At 45.9% G+C, this 17,411-nt stretch overlaps 3 protein-coding genes across 3 annotated transcripts; 1 reads left to right on the top strand and 2 right to left on the bottom strand.

The window, feature by feature from the left end:
• Positions 1-182: 182 nt before the first annotated feature.
• spred3 (sprouty related EVH1 domain containing 3) lies at positions 183-5,074 on the bottom strand. The gene is made up of 6 exons (XM_069161469.1): positions 4,823-5,074; positions 2,919-3,084; positions 2,594-2,762; positions 2,434-2,495; positions 2,170-2,328; positions 183-1,252 (listed from the first exon to the last, which is right to left on the bottom strand). Exons 1-6 carry the CDS (start codon positions 4,831-4,833, stop codon positions 191-193), a joined length of 1,629 nt encoding a protein of 542 aa, XP_069017570.1. The 5' UTR covers positions 4,834-5,074; the 3' UTR covers positions 183-190.
• A 4,788-nt stretch (positions 5,075-9,862) lies between these two features.
• Positions 9,863-12,982, bottom strand: psmd8 (proteasome 26S subunit, non-ATPase 8). Its single transcript, XM_069160975.1, has 7 exons — positions 12,878-12,982; positions 12,045-12,117; positions 11,829-11,931; positions 11,571-11,736; positions 11,112-11,212; positions 10,657-10,768; positions 9,863-10,000 (listed from the first exon to the last, which is right to left on the bottom strand). Exons 1-7 carry the CDS (start codon positions 12,980-12,982, stop codon positions 9,863-9,865), a joined length of 798 nt encoding a protein of 265 aa, XP_069017076.1.
• Positions 12,983-13,099: 117 nt separating this feature from the next.
• Positions 13,100-15,722, top strand: nup88 (nucleoporin 88). Its single transcript, XM_069161135.1, has one exon. It carries the CDS (start codon positions 13,139-13,141, stop codon positions 15,305-15,307), a length of 2,169 nt encoding a protein of 722 aa, XP_069017236.1. The 5' UTR covers positions 13,100-13,138; the 3' UTR covers positions 15,308-15,722.
• The last annotated feature ends 1,689 nt before the right edge of the window (positions 15,723-17,411 follow it).

Below are 17,411 nucleotides of genomic sequence, written 5' to 3'. Positions count from 1 at the left end.
GCAGTGGTAGGCTGTGGGGCTTCGGAAGGCCATGTCAGAGGTCTGGGTCTGCTGAGAGCACCCTTCCTAAGGGCCACCTCCTGCGTCTACAGATGCCGTCTTCTACCAAAAACCCAAACCCCTTTGGTCCATGGAACCCTTTCCACCCACCCACCCCCCAAACCCCCCCCCCCACCCCCCATCCCTGGCCTCACCGGACCGCCTTGTGCTTTCCCCCACAGCAGCCACACCTCTCCCCACATCGCAGGCAGGCGTGCAAAGGCAGGTAGCAGCACATGCAGGGCACGAAGATCGACAGGGCCAGGAGGGCCAACCAGCGGGCACAGCAGAGGGGGTGCGGGTGGCCCCCCATCGAGTCATCACATGAACAAGGCTCCCAGAACTCCCCTTCAGAGTCTGACATGCAGTGGTAGAGCAGACTCTCTGCGCACCACACACAGGTCCACTGGCGCAGGCAGTGCAGGGCCGGGTCCGGGGCATCTCTGCAGCGGCCCCGCCCGTTCTCCGAAGCGCTGAAAACAGAGCGGCAGTACACACAGCGAGACGAGCATGACGACGAAGCCTGAGGGCACGGGCTGTCGTCGTCGGGCGAGATCACCCCCGGGTCGCTGCTGCTGCTGGCCCCGCCTCCTCTCTTACGAGTCCGCGACCGGGGCGCGGCCAGCGAGGTGTGGATGCAGCAGGGGGAAAGCGAGCCTTTGCCCGTCTCCTGGGGTGAGCCAGCACCTGAGGACACGCCTGACACAGCATTGGGCATGGACATACAGGTGGGCGACGACGAGGACAGACGCTGGGACGCTTTACTGTCCAGGCTCACGGTCACGTCGCAGCCCGCCGTGCCCACTCCCGCCAGCTCCTTCTCAAAGCGAACCACGCACAGCTCTGACTTGTCCGGCAGGCTCCCTCCACCGCCGCCACCACCACCTCCGCCACCACTACCACCACCACCACTACTACCACCACTACCACTGACGACCACACCCCCGGTCAGCCCCCCAACCATAGTCCTCGTGGCCCCCGCCCGTCTGTAGTCCTCATAACCTCGAGAGCCCCACAGGTCTTTGCAAGGGTCCACACTGTGCAGGTCTCCTTCCTCCAACAGCGAAATGGTGGGTGAGAGGGGGGACAGGGGAGAAGAGGCCGGGGGACCCACGGGAGGAGTAGGTGGAGCAGGAGGTGGGGGCGGGGGCGCCGGGGGATTCAACACAGCCGTCATTTGGGAGAGCTGGTGCTGCCCCGACCTGGTGTGGATCTGTGGAGAGGGTGTAGGATTACAGACAGTCAGGAACAGTTTGAACCGTGTCCAGTGTCGTAGTTACAGACGCTATAAAATCTCATCTCCAGGAGGTCAACGCGTGAAACACACGTTTTTACTTTTCGTGTAGAACAAACAAACTTCTCTGCTGTTGGTGGAGACGGGGGAAAAAAAATCTCGTTGAAAATAAAGTTAAAAATTTACCTCGAGGAACGTAGCTAAGAGAACCCAGTCAGGATCACGACATTTCCGGTGAACTAGTGACCTTTAAGGAACTTCCACAGATACAAATACGAGGCCTGCTTTGACGGTAACTTGAAAGGACTAAACAGACGGTTTAGGACGAATGACTGAATTAATTTGGGTTTAACCGAGTTCAGAGGTTTATACCTGATTTGAGAGAGTTTATTTTGTCATTAATATGCAAATCCATGGTTGTACATCCAATCTTGTTCCATGGTCATTTGAGTTGAGTGGAAATAGTTGTTTTTGTTAAGAACTGAAGTCGAGTTCAAGTGAAAGGATTTAGACAATTTTGTCAATATATTTCTTTCTGAACTTCCCCTACGTCTTTGGTTGTGTGTGCTTGGTGGGCCGGAGGTCTCATTGCTCTTCTATGGAGTTGCTACCACCGGTCTCCTCAGCGAACCCAGCGATTAGTGAACCTGAAATTAAGTGAACCGCAACCGAAATAACCTGCAAAGTCTTGGCCTGAACTGTTTGAAGAACCTCAGATAGGTTGGCCGGGGGTCAGCAGCATCGTAAAACCTTTGGTAAAAGGTTACGGTGAGGGTTACACGCACGACGTGACGAGAACACGTGCTAAGAAATGAAGTAAAAAGTAAATCAAGGTGTTCTTATTGTCACGCAGCAGTTGGCCGCTACTGATGCACTTGGAGAAGGTGTGATGCTACCTGAGCAGGTGTCTGAGTGGTGACAGCATGGCTGGATCCAAAACTAAACTCGTCCGGCCGTACAAAGCAGGTGGACGACGACTCGCTCGTCACTATGGTGATGGGTTTGGGAAGCATCTCCTTTCTGCTGTTGGATGACGACTCGCTTCCTGTGTGGGACTGGCAGAGGTCGCACGTCACCCGACAAGTCACGACCGCTGACGGAGACAGCACAAGCAAGCTCTTTCTTAAGACAATACAATGACGAACCGCTCCGATACTCACAGCTTGTCCGTCGTCCTCGGTGTCCGCCTCTTCCGGCGTGGAGGACGAGGGCGAGTCAGAGCCTTGGTGACATGAAAAGAAGGGATTGAGAGCTGTTTCCTGCAGCCAACTTGAACGCAACAGTGAAATCAGATGTCATGTGCGGCCCGTGCGCGTCTACCTCTGTCGAGCTTGTCTAAAACCGCCTGAATCCCTTTCTCAAAGGAGATGGCATCCGCAGGACTCTGGAATGTAAGGCCAAACTTTCGATCCTCTACTCGCCAATGATGGAAGATGGGGTTCACCTTGTTGTACACCAAGCCCCTTTGCACCGCACACTCCAACACCGGCTGAAGACACAGAAAATCCCGGCAGTATGACAAGTTAGAAAACGTCCCTCCCTGACATCACGCCTCCTCCAACAAAACCTGTAAATCTTCGGTCTTTAGATGGTGTTGACGGGCAACGTGGCACCAAAGACGGCCGTAACACACGCACACACTCACTGCTCGGTCACGCAGCCGCTCTCCGCGGATGATGTATTCTCTCCGCCCCCTGCCGTCGTGACTCCGCCCCTTACATATCACCACATGACTGAGGCCGCCACCTCCGAGGGGCACCCAACCGCCACTGGAGTCATCACGTGTCATCACCACCGCACGAACACGCACACTGTGAGGAGGGGAAGCCGAGAGAGTGAGGGGAGGCCCAGGCTGATTAGTGATAAACGTACAGTAACACACACACACACACACACACACACACACACACAGTCATTCAGAAAAAAAAAAAAAAAAAGATAAGCCAATAGATCAACTTCCATACAACAAAAAGGCAGTAACAGATTTCTGTGTGAGGATTACATGTGATGCCAGCTCAGTTCAACTACACAACATGATGAAATTCACACAAAGAACAGAGAACTGACATTTCGGCTGTTATGAACATGACAGCCCAAAGGCGCATCGCACAGTGTGGTTTTGGTTGTTATTTAAGCATTTTGTGCTGCTTGGAGCTTTTCATTATTAAAACTGCTGTGTTCACCTTAAGATATACGGGCTGAGAAGTAAGGCACCAATTGGATAGAAAGAGTAGCCAACGTTGAGGAGGACAGAAATGGCCAAATGGGAGGAGGGAGGGAGGGAGGATGAGTTTTTCCCAGATATACGTATCAATGAAAACGCACCCATTCGCCATCAGAGGGCCCGGCATTCTCGCAAAAAAAAAAAAAAAAAAAAAGCTCCCCTCGCCAATCGGCTGAATAATTCAGCACCGCAGTTGGACATGTGCGTAATGTACAAAGCGCGCACCGACGCTGCTTTTTCATGTTTTGAAGTCACACATTTTATTTGTTGCATTTCTTTTTTTCCCCTCAGACCTTATCCTTATCTCCATCCCGCCCCTGCTGCACGCACTCATTAACACACCCCGATATTATGCTATATTTTTTTATGAATGGGATGGAGCGAGACTGGATCCGACACCGCACCGCGCGCTGTTATATATATATATATATACATATATATATATATAAATCCTGCCGGGAAACGTATGAGGCCTAAATACAATGCAATCGCGTATGACAAAAAAAAAAAAAAAAAGAGGAGAGAGGAAAAAAGAAAGAGGAACGTGTGGGTGAGAGGATGTAGAGGAAAAGAGAGATGGGGGGAGGGGGCCGATTAGAAAAGGGAAGAAGGAGGAGAGGAGGGGTGAGGATGAGAGAGAGAGAGAGAGAGAGAGCGAGAGAGAGAGAGAGAAAAAAAAAATCACATTTCATTCATAAAGTTTGGCTTTAAAAATCATAATGAAACCCCGAGACACGTTGATAAAAATCACAACGCCTCCATCCCTCCCTCGTTTTACTGTAGCCATGTCTTGAATGACGCGATGCTGGCCGCAAACTCGCCATATTTCGCTTTTTTTTTTCCCCCTATACATTTTACACACTGACTGATTTCGTGATTGTTTTTAACCAACCGCTTAGACAAGCATTTCGTTTTGAATTGTTGCACAGTTTCTGACGTTTCTTCCATACGTGTATTATTATTATTATTATTATTATTATTATTATCATTATCATCACTAGTATTATCATCTCCTAATTTGTGCCTGTGTGTTGGGTGCCAGTCATCTAAAAGCACAGGTCCACATGTTAGCCTAGGTGGCTTTACATTTGTCACAAACTGGCATGAATATATCGGAAATGGGGTGTATGCTGTTGATTCAAGACTAGCCTACGTAATGGTGTTTTTATTCTCGGCAGCCTGCTAGATTGTACAGCACCGAGCGTGGTAATAGTGCATGATACTGGATTGGTGTGACATTGATGGTGGCGGCGGTCTTTCTATCCGTTTTGGCGGATGGCTGAATATATATTTGCAATGTTAAAAATGAAAATGTAAGGACTTACTCGCCCTCCATGGCTCGGTGTTGCTCGCCGCTTGCAGCAGCCCACCCCAGGGTCTCCTCTCTCTCTCTCTCTTTTTATCCTCCTTTCAGGAAACACTCAGGCTCTCTCACATTCTCTCTCTACGTGCTCTCATTTTCCTAATCTTCCTCTCTCTTCCTCTCTCTCTTCCTCTCGCTCTTTCTCTCCACCTTGATGTCGTTTCGGTGTATATCAGGATAGGCTTGAGGTTGCAGCAGCCATTTTCCGCTGGCAGCATCCTCCCTCTCCCTCCCTCCCTCCCTCCCGCTCTCTCACTTTCTCTCTCTCTCTCTTTCTCTCTCTCTCTCTCTTTCTCTCTCTCTCTCTCTCCAAATCACTCCCCCTCTCCTCCCTTTCCTCACTCTACCTGCCCTGTGCCAGCACATCCGCACTCATCACTGACAGCATCGCAGCTTTGGCTGGGCTATAGGGTTTGTCAGTGTGTGTGTGATTTTAACGAATCCCACACGAGTACTGAGCTGCTGATCTATGCAGTGACGTGGCCGGTAAATAAAAAGCTCTGTAAAACCATCAATGACCTCTGGTTGATCCTCCGATTGGCTGATCACGAGCAAACCATTTTCCATAGTACAAATCTATAGCCAAAGACGGAAGTTGCCTTTCATTGCATTAAATATAGCATTTGGTGTTTTTCAAAGTTTTAAAGTACAAGTCCGGCACGTTGTTGTGTCCGTGTATAAAAAGTTTAGTCATGTATATTATGTAGCTGACAATCATAAGCATAACAAAAAAAACCCGGTTTCAGTCTCTTATAGGGGAAAAGCGTCGGTGTTCGCAGCCACAGAGGTTTCAGCACCATGGACAGCATTCCTCAAAGAAACGGCATCTCTGACTTCACACTTGGCGCAGGTCTGAATACTCTGGGCTCATTGTATGTTAGTTTGTTGTTGAAATCTGGTGGATTGTTGTTTTTTTCAGACATAATAGCGTTGATTCTTCACTTAGTTGACCTTGAACGCTGCCTGATCACATTTAGACGTGCTCAGATTGCGCTTTTATCTGGCATCACATCCTTGAATTTCTTCTTTTAAGAGCAAAATGATCTTTTTTTTTTTAAAGTGCGCATTTGTTAGTCCGTCAGTCCATTCCCAGCCCGACAGACTTCACTAATGAGCCTACAAATTCATAACGTCATTATGTTTTAGTCACCCACAAATTAAACAGTGTTTCTATGCAGAAATTATGTTCCTCTGTTTGATGCAATTTGATTATACAAAGCCTTACTTGGATGGGCCGCAGCTAAAATAATCAAGGTCCTACCACACATTTCAGTGTGTCCGTTGTTGATCTGTAAAACGACCGGGAAGACCTCTGAACATTTGAGACAATGGATAATATACCACAAATCATGATCCTTCCTGATTTCCAATTTTTTTGCATGTCTGTCAAATGTTTCAGATCATCAAACAAATTTAAATATTAGTCAAAGATAACACCAGCGAACACAAAATGCAGTTTTTAAATGAAGGTTTTTACTATTAAGGGAGAAAAACAATCCAAACCCACATGGCCCTGTGTGGAAAAGTGTTTGTCCCTTCCTGTTAAAACATAACTTAACTGTGGTTTATCACACCTGAGTTCAATTTCTCTAGTCACACCCAGGCCTGATTACTGCCACACCTGTTCTCAATCCAGAAATCACTTCAATAGGACCTGCCTGACAAAGTGGAGTAGACCAAAAGATCCTCAAAAGATAGACATCATGCCGAGATCCAAAGAAATTCAGGGACAAATGAGAAAGAAAGTAATTGAGATCTATCAGTCTGGAAAAGGTTCTAAAGCCATTTCTAAAGCTTTGGGACTCCAGAGAACCACAGTGAGAGCCATTATCCACAAATGGAGAAAACATGGAACAGCAGTGAACCTTCCCAGGAGCGGCCGGCCGACCAAAATTACCCCAAGAGAGCAGCGACGACTCATCCGAGAAGTCACAAAAGACCCCACGACAACATCCAAAGAACTGCAGGCCTCACTTGCCTCAGTTCAGGTCAGTGTTCATGACTCCACCAGAAGAAAGAGACTCGGCAGAAATGACCTGCATGGCAGAGTTCCAAGACCAAAACCACCGCTGAGCAAAAAGAACATTAAGACTCGTCTCATTTTTGCCAGAAAACATCTTGATGATCCCCGAGACTTTTGGGAAAATACTCTGTGGACTGACGAGACCAAAGTTGAACTTTTTGGAAGGTGTGTGTCCCGTTACATCTGGAGTAAAAGTAACACCGCATTTCAGAAAAAGAACATCATACCAACAGTAAAATATGGTGGTGGTAGTGTGATGGTCTGGGGCTGTTTTGCTGCTTCAGGACCTGGAAGACTTGCTGTGATAAATGGAACCATGAATTCTACCGTCTACCAAAACATCCTGAAGGAGAACGTCCGGCCGTCTGTTCGTGACCTCAAGCTGAAGCCAATTTGGGTTCTGCAGCAGGACAATGATCCAAAACATACCAGCAAGTCCACCTCTGAATGGATGAAGAAAACCAAAATGAAGACTTTGGAGTGGCCTCGTCAAAGTCCTGACCTGAATCCTATTGAGATGCTGTGACATGACCTTAAAAAGGAGGTTGGTGCTGGAAAACCCTCCAATGTGTCTGAATTACAACAACTCTGTAAAGATGAGGCGGCCAACATTCCTCCACAGCTGGAAAAGACTCATTGGAAGTTATCGCAAACACTTGATTGCAGTTGTTGCTGCTGAGGGTGGCCCAACCAGTTATTAGGTTTAGGGGACAAACACTTTTCCACACAGGGCCATGTGGGTTTGGATTTTTTTTTTCTCCATTAATAATAAAAACCTTCATTTAAAAACTGCATTTTGTGTTTACTTGTTATCTTTGACTAATATTTAAATTTGTTTGATGATCTGAAACATTTAGGTTAGGTAGTTACTTTATTAATCCCCGAGGGGACATCTTTGTGACAAACGTGCAAAGAAATCAGGAAGGAGGCAAACACTTTTTCACACCACTGTATAATATATATATTTATATATATAACACACTGTTGACGTTTGTCTTCTTACATTTTGGAAAAATCAGGTGTGTAGTCGGGGTCACATTTTAGATGTCTGAGTTAACGGCTCCACCTATAGTGATTTATTCCCTCTAAACTTCTCAACATTTCAAGGTCACAAATGTTCAAATGATTTAATATCTCATCAAAAATCAAAGATTAGAGAAAAGTCAAACTAAAACCAGATTTGTGTCTCAGAAGTATGTTTTTCCTTCTTTATTTTATTTCTTTGATTTATCTGCTGTCTCGGGATAAAAAACTGGATCTAAAGTGGTTCAAACCAGCTCCACCTCCAGATACAACAACAGGAACACGCTGCTTACACACTGATGCTTCACTATAATGTCATGAATAATCATATATCAGTCAGAGGGACCAAACCAGTACTTATAATTAGATACTTTAATTCAATTTTGCTGCAAAAAAAAAAAGTTGCTTCTACTTTTACTTAAACAGGATTTTTCATACAGAACTTTCACTTGTAATGAAACGTTTTTATGAGGAAGTATTGGTACTTTTTTTTTAAGGATGTGAATACTTCTACCACCACTGACCATTGTGATGTAATGTTGTCATCCGCTGTAACCATATTTTCTTTCTAATTTTAAACAAACTGTACTGTGCTCTGGCCAAAATGAAAAATGTGTTTAAAAAAAATACTCAACTCAGGGAACCCTTCTGTTAGACGATGCACCAGCAGTGTATTATTTTAGAAATGCAACACCTACATGCATATATTGCCACATACTGCACAACTTAATATTGTAATGCAGGTTAGTGGAGTTCTTTGTGTGAAAAAATACATCATAAGCAATATAATGTTGACTAGCCAGTCTTTGTTTAGTTTGTTTTTTCCTTTGTTTTATACAGCGCATACACTAGTAGTACCAGATTCAGTTTAATAGCACATATCGTCTCAAACCCCCCCTCATACAGTCGTATAAGTCCCTCTGTATAGCTCAAATATATTAACTTGTATCTGCCCACTTCACCAGCATCGAGAGTAGAGAGCAATATTCCTCAACTCGGTACCTCAAAAATGAAAACATCCGTTTCATGCGTACCTGCAGGAACTCCCTCGGGTCACGTTAGCAAGACTTGCAGCTTTCTAACTTTCAAAAGAATTACAATTCGGAAAATAGTTAAGCTGCTGCAAATGACTTTGTAGGAGAGTTGGAGCTGTGGAGTAAAAAAATAAATTAAAAAAAAAAAATAAACTAAAAGGCACGGTCATTCAAAAAGTTTATTTTCCGAATCATTTATTTGCCCAAAGGTTTGCATTTTAAGATCAACGAGATTACAAACCATCAAGGGACAAAGAGGCATTACTTAGTTAGAAAACACTCACAAACTTCAATAGCAATTTCAGTTGTAGATACAGCCATTCATTTCTGTGAGTTCTACTCAGGAGAGAACTTTTGTATACAAAAAGAGGTTGCTAAAACTTCAGGAAAAAAAACAAAACCCAAAAAACCCAATGTCGAGTTGCATTGATAGTTGTGTGACGCTGGAAGCCAAAGTCACAGGGTGGTGATTGTAATGAAATGTGTTGCGGTTGTAAAACAACAGAACCCAAATGTTTCTAAATGTAGTAGCTGCTCTACTATCTGGGAATAACCCACAGAAAGATCAATTTTAACGTCGGAGCATCTTGGCTAAAATAATTAAGTGTAACACTTAAACCTTCCAATGTGTTTAAAAGGAGATATGTAGCAGCTGTTGAATAGAATAATATTGTGATACTTTCAGTTTGGTCCTTTATCTCTCAAAATGAAGGCAAATTGCCAGACAAGGAGGACCGGCAGATAGGTTTAAGATAACAGGGGGAAAAAATAGATGGCTATAGGGGGAACAAAGCAACCTCAATGGCAATAAATGAAGTAAACCCCTTGGTGAAACTGCATTTGAGCTGTCTGGATGTATACTGGATCAGTGGCGTGTTTGTCTGAGTGCGTCTGTACATGGTCGAGTGTTCCTGGGGGTGGATTACACAATCATTTCCAGCTGCCGTGCGTATTCTATGACTTGTTGTGCCAGCTCCGTGGAGGGGATGGTCACCTCTTCTGTCCGCTGCTGCTGACTGGTGAAAGAGTAATAGCCATCTGCGCTCAAACTCCATCCCCTCTGAAATGAAAAACAAAACAAAACAAAAAAAGGACAGTCAGCTTTGGTTGTCTGGCTATTTTATTCTTTGCAGGCAAGAGTCCCAATTTTTTAACAACTTGTTGAGTTGATAGGAATAACAACTGAAACTTAAGCGATAAGTAATCTGCTGTTCCAGTCAACACCTGGCTGCTTTTTACACCCAACCAAAATATTTCTATTAGCATCCACTTATTTAAATAGAATTTATTGGAGTAAGTAATATATGTTGTCCAAAAATGGACTTGGCTTTGGTATAAAAACCATTTTTCACCTGTGTTATACTTTCAGGGTATGCCAATCCTTTATCGGCTCTTAACATCTACACAAACATCTTCTCTGGGTAAACAAAGCATGAAAATGAGATCTGTAATCCTAATGACACCTACAAGGTGAAATGTTGCTAAAAACTGTCCTCATTTATGATATTTTTATCCCTTTGATAGCCTGATGTCCTTGGATAAATACAACTCAAATAAAAATACAACTGAGCTTATGTGTGAAAATTTAAAATGTAACTTATGTTCAATTGCAACTTCAAATACAAAAACAGAAGATTTGTTTTCCCCTTATGTTTTCTGTTAACCTCTGGATGCTCCTATAATTGGAGTTTGATTCCTAAATGAAGATATACGTACCTTTTTGGCATACTCTGTCATCTTCTTGGGGGAACTGAAGAAAAGCACACGGGTGGCTTCACCGAACTGGATCTGCTCATACGCTTTCTCTATGCAACCTGCGATCTCATCACTGCAATTAAAAAAGCCAGAGCATTAGCTGGGGTTATCTTAAAAATATTGTTTCATAGGTTAAATGTCATCAAATAAACAATTAGCAACAAGTTTTCCTTCCTGAAACAGAGTCCACCTTACAACTTAGGGAAAGAAGATGAATTGAAACTGTCATCCATTTTACATTTGTTTTGGTCAAAGTACTGAGATAACTAGTACGACAGCATAAACCAGTGGGAAACTCGTGCAAACCAGTTGTTCCTGTGGTCACAGTGTTATTTATATTAACAACATTTTAAAACCTTTAAGATGTGTTATTTTCAAAGAAAAATAGCAGGCATGAATAAAATTTGTGTCCTTACCGAATTGTGTCAAGCAGAATATCTATAAAAAAGGTGTAGCTCTCAGCAGGGATGTTGCCTTTGGCGAGAAATACCTTGTTGTAGCTTCCCTCCATCAAGTACTGAAATGGTCAGGAGATAAATAAATTATGAAGGTGGCATTTACACCAAAGTTATTTTTGACACTATAACAATATAAACAGAGAATTTCACAAAACCAAGCATGTACCCGAGGAAATATTCATGATAATTTGTGCTGATTAATTCAAAAAGCAGTCAAACTGGTCCAACCAGTGAATCATTGATTGCAGTAGCATGCCACTGACAATGTGGCCGCTCCTCCCTGACTGATATAGAAAATCTGGAACCCAAATTATTAATTTAAATGAACAAATTAAGTATTTTGAGAGTGAAAAAAAACAAACAAATTGGACAAACAAATATGAAAAAAAGTCTCCCGGTTAGAGTAAATGACAGCACCTGCTCTAAGGACACTGGGTGTCTGATGTATACGTTGGTTTGAATATCTCGTGCACTCAATCTCTCCAGTTCAGTGTGAAACTCGGACACACGATTCTGTGAGAGCAGGAAGAGCAGGTTCAGTCCAAGCAGCTGGTGCATGTAGGCAGCGTCTGGCAGTTCGTCCCTTCGTGACGAGAGTAAAGAAAGAGCCATGTCAGGAAACCCTGGCGACTGTATTCTCAGTACATATGAAAGACAAATAAAAGGTGTCATTACTTGTAATCAAAGTAGTAACATTTTAGCTGGGCCATGTATCTCTCAAAGGACGGGATGTCCTTCTTGAGGATACTCCACAAGGCTCCGATTTCAAGGACATCACCTGAAACACACGCAGATTTTGTCTTGATTACAGGGATATCGTTTTGATAAGTAGTTTATCGCCTCGCCGTCCGTGATCGATGCGGACCGGCAGCTCGATGTGCATTTACTCACGAGCTAAAATGAGCTGCTGCTTGGTGAGCGCCGACCCGCTGGTCGGTAAAAAGTTCAGCTCCAGTAATGAAACCTGTAAAAGGAAAAACAACAGCTCGTGGTTATTTTCTTAAACTTTCCAATTGAATGTGTAGATTGTGTTCACCCCTAATCTGAGATTATGGAACTAATGACAAAAACATACCACGGAAAGATGAAGGAAATAAACGATTTAAGATTTTCAATAGAATAACAACTTGTTCATCAATAAGTGACGTTTGGGTTAAATCCCAGAAGAAAGAAAAAGAAGTATCTCAACAGTAAAAGTCCTTAAAATCCACATATCTCCATAAAATAAAATAAAAATTTTGGACATGCATGGTTTTCACTGTAAAGAAAGGGTTTCAAGAATTGCAATATTAAAAGCAACTAGTAAGTAAATCTGTCAGAAAAATACAGAAGTATAAAATAACAGAATAGAAATGAAGCTTGGTTCGTTTAACAACAATGACGTCACGTAAATGATTCGTTTCCCGACTGTAGTTCACAGAAAACTTAACGATTGCGTTGACTAATCACCCAAACACTAACACGTCCTTATTCTGAAACCACGATCACTATTTAAAAAAATCACTACCGGTGTCCAAAGCTCACAAAAAAATAATAAAAATAAAAAAAACAACCTCTGTACACAACGTTAGCCGAGCTAGCGTAAGTTAGCAAGTTTAGCTCCTTTTGCTAAAAAAAAAAAAAAAAATCGCCATCGTTTTTCAAACGGCTAAAATTCCCAGTTCAACTCGTTTGATTTAAAAAAAATAAAATAAATAAACAGACACACGAAGGCGCGAATCTACCTTGAGTTTGCTCAGAAGTTCTCCACATTTGCTCAGGTTTGGGTTTTTCTTGTTCCATTCCGCCTTCAGAGTCTCGTACAGCCCCGCGGTCTCTTTCAACGCCATGGTGATTCTGCAAAATGTACGACACCGGCCGCCGGAATACGGCAAGTCGACTGTCGTGAAGCGCTTTTCGCTCGTTGCCAGGGGGAGGGGGGAGAGGAAGGAGGAGAGGGGGGGGGGGGGCTTAATTCTCCCAACGGATCGCGCCTGTCGATCAAGATGGCGGCGTTCGGCGCGGAGCGCTGGCTCAATGATTTGCCAAACCATGCTATTTTCAAAACGATACGACGCAAGCTGGGTTTGGAACCGAGCGCACATGAAAGAGAAACGGCCAAGAACCTGACGTTTTGTTTGGGCGGTGACTTTTTCCTGTGGGACGACGGAGACCGCGTGTTTTACACGACGAACTTGCGCCACCTGAATTCGGAAGAGAGCGACGGCGGCGACGGCGGCGGCGGGAAGTACCAGACCATGCTGTGCATCAACCCGCCTCTCTTCGAGGTGTGCCAGGTGTTGGTCAGCCCGACTCAGCACCACGTCGCGCTCGTCGGGCAGCGGGGCGTCTCGGTGCTGGAGCTCCCGCAGCGGTGGGGCAAGAGGTCCGAGTTCGAGGGCGGACGCGGCGACGTCAACTGCAGGACCATCCCGGTGGCGGAGCGCTTCTTCACCAGCTCGCCGTCGGTGACCCTGCGCCAGGCGGACTGGTACCCGAGCGAGACCGACGAGCCCCACCTGGTGCTGCTCACGTCCGACAACACCATCAGGTTTTACGGCTTGAAGTCGCCCCAGACGCCGGCCAGAGTCCTGCCGCTGTCTCAGTCGGAGGACGGCGGCGGCGGCGCGCCGGCCCGCTCCTACGCCGCGTCTCTCGGAGAGATCGCAGTGGCGTTTGACTTCGGGCCGATTTCGTCCCCTCCCAGGCAGCTGGTAACACAGTGCGCCAAAGGACAGCCGGTCTATCCTCTCTACGTCCTCTACGAAAACGGGGAGACCTACGTGAGCTACACGAGCCAGGCGACCGGCGTGAGTCTCAGTAAACCCGTCGGACCGCTCCCCATGTACCCTGCGGCGGAGGATAACTACGGCTACGACGCTTGCGCCATCCTGTGCCTGCCCTGCGCGCCCAGCATCCTGGTCATCGCCACCGAAACGGGCACGCTGTACCACTGCGTGGTGCTGGAGTCTGAGGAAGAGGAGGAGACCCGGGCGGTGGAGAAGTGGATCCGAGGCACCGACGCGGTGCCGGCTCTCTACGTGTTTGAGTGCGTGGAGCTCGAGCTCACGCTCAAAGTGGCCTCGGTGGAGGACGAGGAGCCCCAGGAGTTTGACTTCACCTGCCCCATCAGACTGCACAGAGACCCCCTGTGTCAGCACAGGTATCACTGCACCCACGAAGCGGGCGTGCACAGCGTGGGGCTGATCTGGGTCAACAAGCTGCAGAAGTTCCTCCAGTCCGACGAGGAGGACAAGGACGGTCTCCAGGAGCTGGCCGCCGAGAAGCGCTGCATCGTGGAGCACATTCTTTGCACCAGGCCGCTCCTCACCAGTCGGTCGGCTCCGGTTCGTGGCTTTTTGATCGTGTCGGACCTCTCCTTGGGCGCCACCATGATCTGCATCACCAGCACCTACGAGTGCCTCATGCTGCCCCTGCTGAGCTCCATCCGGCCTCCGTCCCCTCCGCTGCTCTGCTCCCACCCCGGCCCCGGCTCCTCCAGCTCGCCTCTGCGCGGGCTTGCCGACGACTCCTTCGAGCAGCACATTCGCAACATCCTGGCCCGCAGCTCCACCAACCCTCTGGTGTTGAAGGCGGGCGACAAGGACACGTCGCCGCCGCCTCCGGAGTGTCTGCAGCTCCTCAGCAGAGCCACGCAGGTCTTCCGCGAGGAGTACATCCTCAAGCAGGACATGGCCCGCGAAGAGATGCAGAGGAGGGTGAAGCTGCTGACGGGCCAGAAGAACAAGCAGCTGGAAGAGATGACTCTGTGCCGGGAGGAGAGCAGGAGCCTGAGGGAGGCCGCGGAGAGGTTGGCCGACAAGTACGAAGACGCAAAGTATCGTCAGGAAACCATCATGAACAAGGTGAAGAAAGTGTTGTGCAGCCTGCAAAGCCAACTACCCATACTGTCCAACAGTGAAAAGGACATGAAGAAGGAGCTGCAGAGCATCAGTGATCAACTGAAATACCTGGACAACTGCATCCGGCAGGTCAACATGAAGCTGGACTACCAGAAGACACAAGTGGACAAGGACATGCCCGCAGCCAGGACCACGGTGTCACTCAACGCCCAGCAGAAGAAGGTGGTGCAGGATGTCCTCCGAGAACAGGGACAGCAAATTGGTGACATGATGAAGCAGATCAAAGACATCAAAAACCATTTTAGTTTCTAAGCGTTTCAGAAATCACTTCAATGTTTGCAAGCAGTTTGGGAAATATTTCAAATTCCCTTTTGAGCACAGTCTGTTATTGCATCTGTAATGAGATGTTTTGGCTCAAAGTGAATGTGCCATGTTTGGAAGTGGTATCAGATTCCAGAAATATTTTATATACATCCTTCTAACTTTACTTTTGATAACTACATGTTGTATGTCTCTTAATAGGAGTACAATATGTTAGCCTTCGTTGTCTTACATAACAGCTTGCAGATTTTTTTTTGCTGAATTTGTCTTCCTGAATGTTGACGTGAGAGCAGAACGTGAAATGTGTGGGCAGGAAATATTAGAAATACTTTGAGCTGAACTGTTTTCAACATGGGTTTTTTCTCACTTTCTGGAAAAAAATAATAAACTCGTTAGTTCTCTGTAACAGCTTTTGTGAAGAAATATTTATTGTTTATGACCTTTTGATAAAAGCGCATTTGCAAGTGAATTACAAAAAGTTGTTAAATTTATTAACACGGCGGACGAAAGGAACCAGAAGCTATTCACATTAACGGATAAGTTCATGCGGTATTCGCATGCTCACGCGTATCGGTTGTATTTATTTCCTCGGCCCGTAAAGACCACGAGAAAATCTCTTCGTAGTGCAACTCCAGAAGAACCACCTGCAGTGTGTAAAATACTGGAAGTGCATTTCTAAATGCTGTAACGGCTCAACAGTCGGATGACAATTACAGCAACCAGAAGCTCTTTCTTTTCACTTTCATTTCTTTCTAAGTCTGTACACATCTTTTAATCCGTACATCTGCACGCGTCCAGTCTGCCATCTACAGTTGGAAACTAGATTGTACAGTTTGAGCACAGGATTGCCAGGATTCCTGCCTCCACCAGATGTCACCCCTCTCCAGAGCGGATGGCCTCAGTTTTTCTTCCACTGCAGGTTTTCTAGGGAGGAATTCCCCACATAAACACTCAGTGACGTACAGGGAGACCTCGGTTTATGTTGAGTAAGCTCCATTGTTGAGGATCTCTGATGGGTTTTTTTTTTTTTGGGGGGGGGGGGGGGGGGTCGCCGGCTGTAATTTGGGCCTGACGGCAAGTTTCACCCCCTTTGCTTTGGCAGCACTGTAGCTTGTTTTGAGGAACAAATATTTGAGATGGTTTATGACTCAGCGGTGCCCTAATTATGTAACAAGCAGGCATTGTTCAAACTGCTATGGGGATTTTTTATTCTACTCTCGAAAATGTTGTTGCTAGCGGTGATTTTAAAATATACAAGATGGCAGAGCATAAGTTGTAATCGACCTGTATGTCCGTAAGATCACGTCAATGAATACTTTTCACTACTTGTTTTTTTTTTCAACATTCCCTCCCTCGTTCTCAGATACACAGGAGAAGGTGTGGTGTGCTGCAGGTCTGGTCCAGGAACGCTCCAAACAGGGGGATGTCGTAAAAGTCGTTCATAAAGGTACGGTGTTTAGATCCTGAGGAAACTTAGCGGACCCTAGGAAAGGGGATATTAATAACTCCCAGGCCAGCCTACCGCATTCTTCACATGTGAGTCACTCAGCCAGAGAGCAGGGAGGAAAGGCTGGATTGCCTCTGTTTCTCATTTGTGTTTCTTTCCATGGAGGAGTGGAACAAGGAGGCGGGGAGGCCACCCCTTCTTTCAGAAACCATGAAAAGCCTCATGCGAAGCACACACGCCTTTACACGGGACACGTTTGTCCTCATACGGCAGTTTAAACCAAACAAGATGCACAGGCAGGCCAATGATAATGTAAAATAGGATAAGGGGGTACAAACCGACTGTGTTTAAGTGTGTGTGAGATATATATATATAGAGAGAGAGAGAGAGGGAGAGGGGAAGAGCGAAGGCTTCAGATGGTGGGAAGGAGAGAGGAAAGGGGAAAGAGCCTCGGAAAATGGTGGTATGGGGATTTGGCACGGGAGAGTGTGAGTCACTGTTTATCTGGTCTGTCACCAAGAGACCAAGTTGGCTTGATAGAAAAGAAAATCTTGTTAAATGAGGACCAAATTGAAAGCAACCAACTGCTAGTTTTGTATTCTGTACTGTGTTTATTTGTAGGCATTTTAATAACTCAACGTTTGTTAA

Source organism: Embiotoca jacksoni, unplaced genomic scaffold (assembly GCF_022577435.1).
Source record: "Embiotoca jacksoni isolate LCO1_2020_lvr unplaced genomic scaffold, fEmbJac1.0.p SCAF_28, whole genome shotgun sequence".
In the NCBI taxonomy this organism is placed as follows: domain Eukaryota; kingdom Metazoa; phylum Chordata; class Actinopteri; family Embiotocidae; genus Embiotoca; species Embiotoca jacksoni.
The sequence above is the reverse complement of the archived record's forward strand: the minus strand, read 5'-3'. Positions and strand labels throughout refer to the sequence as shown.

Bases quoted from the DNA above. Each gene is read 5' to 3' on its own strand.
- nup88 (XM_069161135.1), top strand. From the start codon at position 13,139: ATGGCGGCGTTCGGCGCGGAGCGCTGGCTCAATGATTTGCCAAACCAT.
- psmd8 (XM_069160975.1), bottom strand. From the start codon at position 12,982: ATGGCGTTGAAAGAGACCGCGGGGCTGTACGAGACTCTGAAGGCGGAA. The intron at 12,118-12,877 runs GTAGATTCGCGC...TTCCTTTTACAG, and splicing joins AACTTCTGAGCAAACTCAAG to GTTTCATTACTGGAGCTGAA. The intron at 11,932-12,044 runs GTGAGTAAATGC...CGTGTGTTTCAG, and splicing joins GCAGCAGCTCATTTTAGCTC to GTGATGTCCTTGAAATCGGA.
- spred3 (XM_069161469.1), bottom strand. The intron at 2,329-2,433 runs GTGAGTATCGGA...GACCTCTGCCAG, and splicing joins CCGAGGACGACGGACAAGCT to TCCCACACAGGAAGCGAGTC. The intron at 1,253-2,169 runs GTAGCATCACAC...CCCTCTCCACAG, and splicing joins CCACTCAGACACCTGCTCAG to ATCCACACCAGGTCGGGGCA.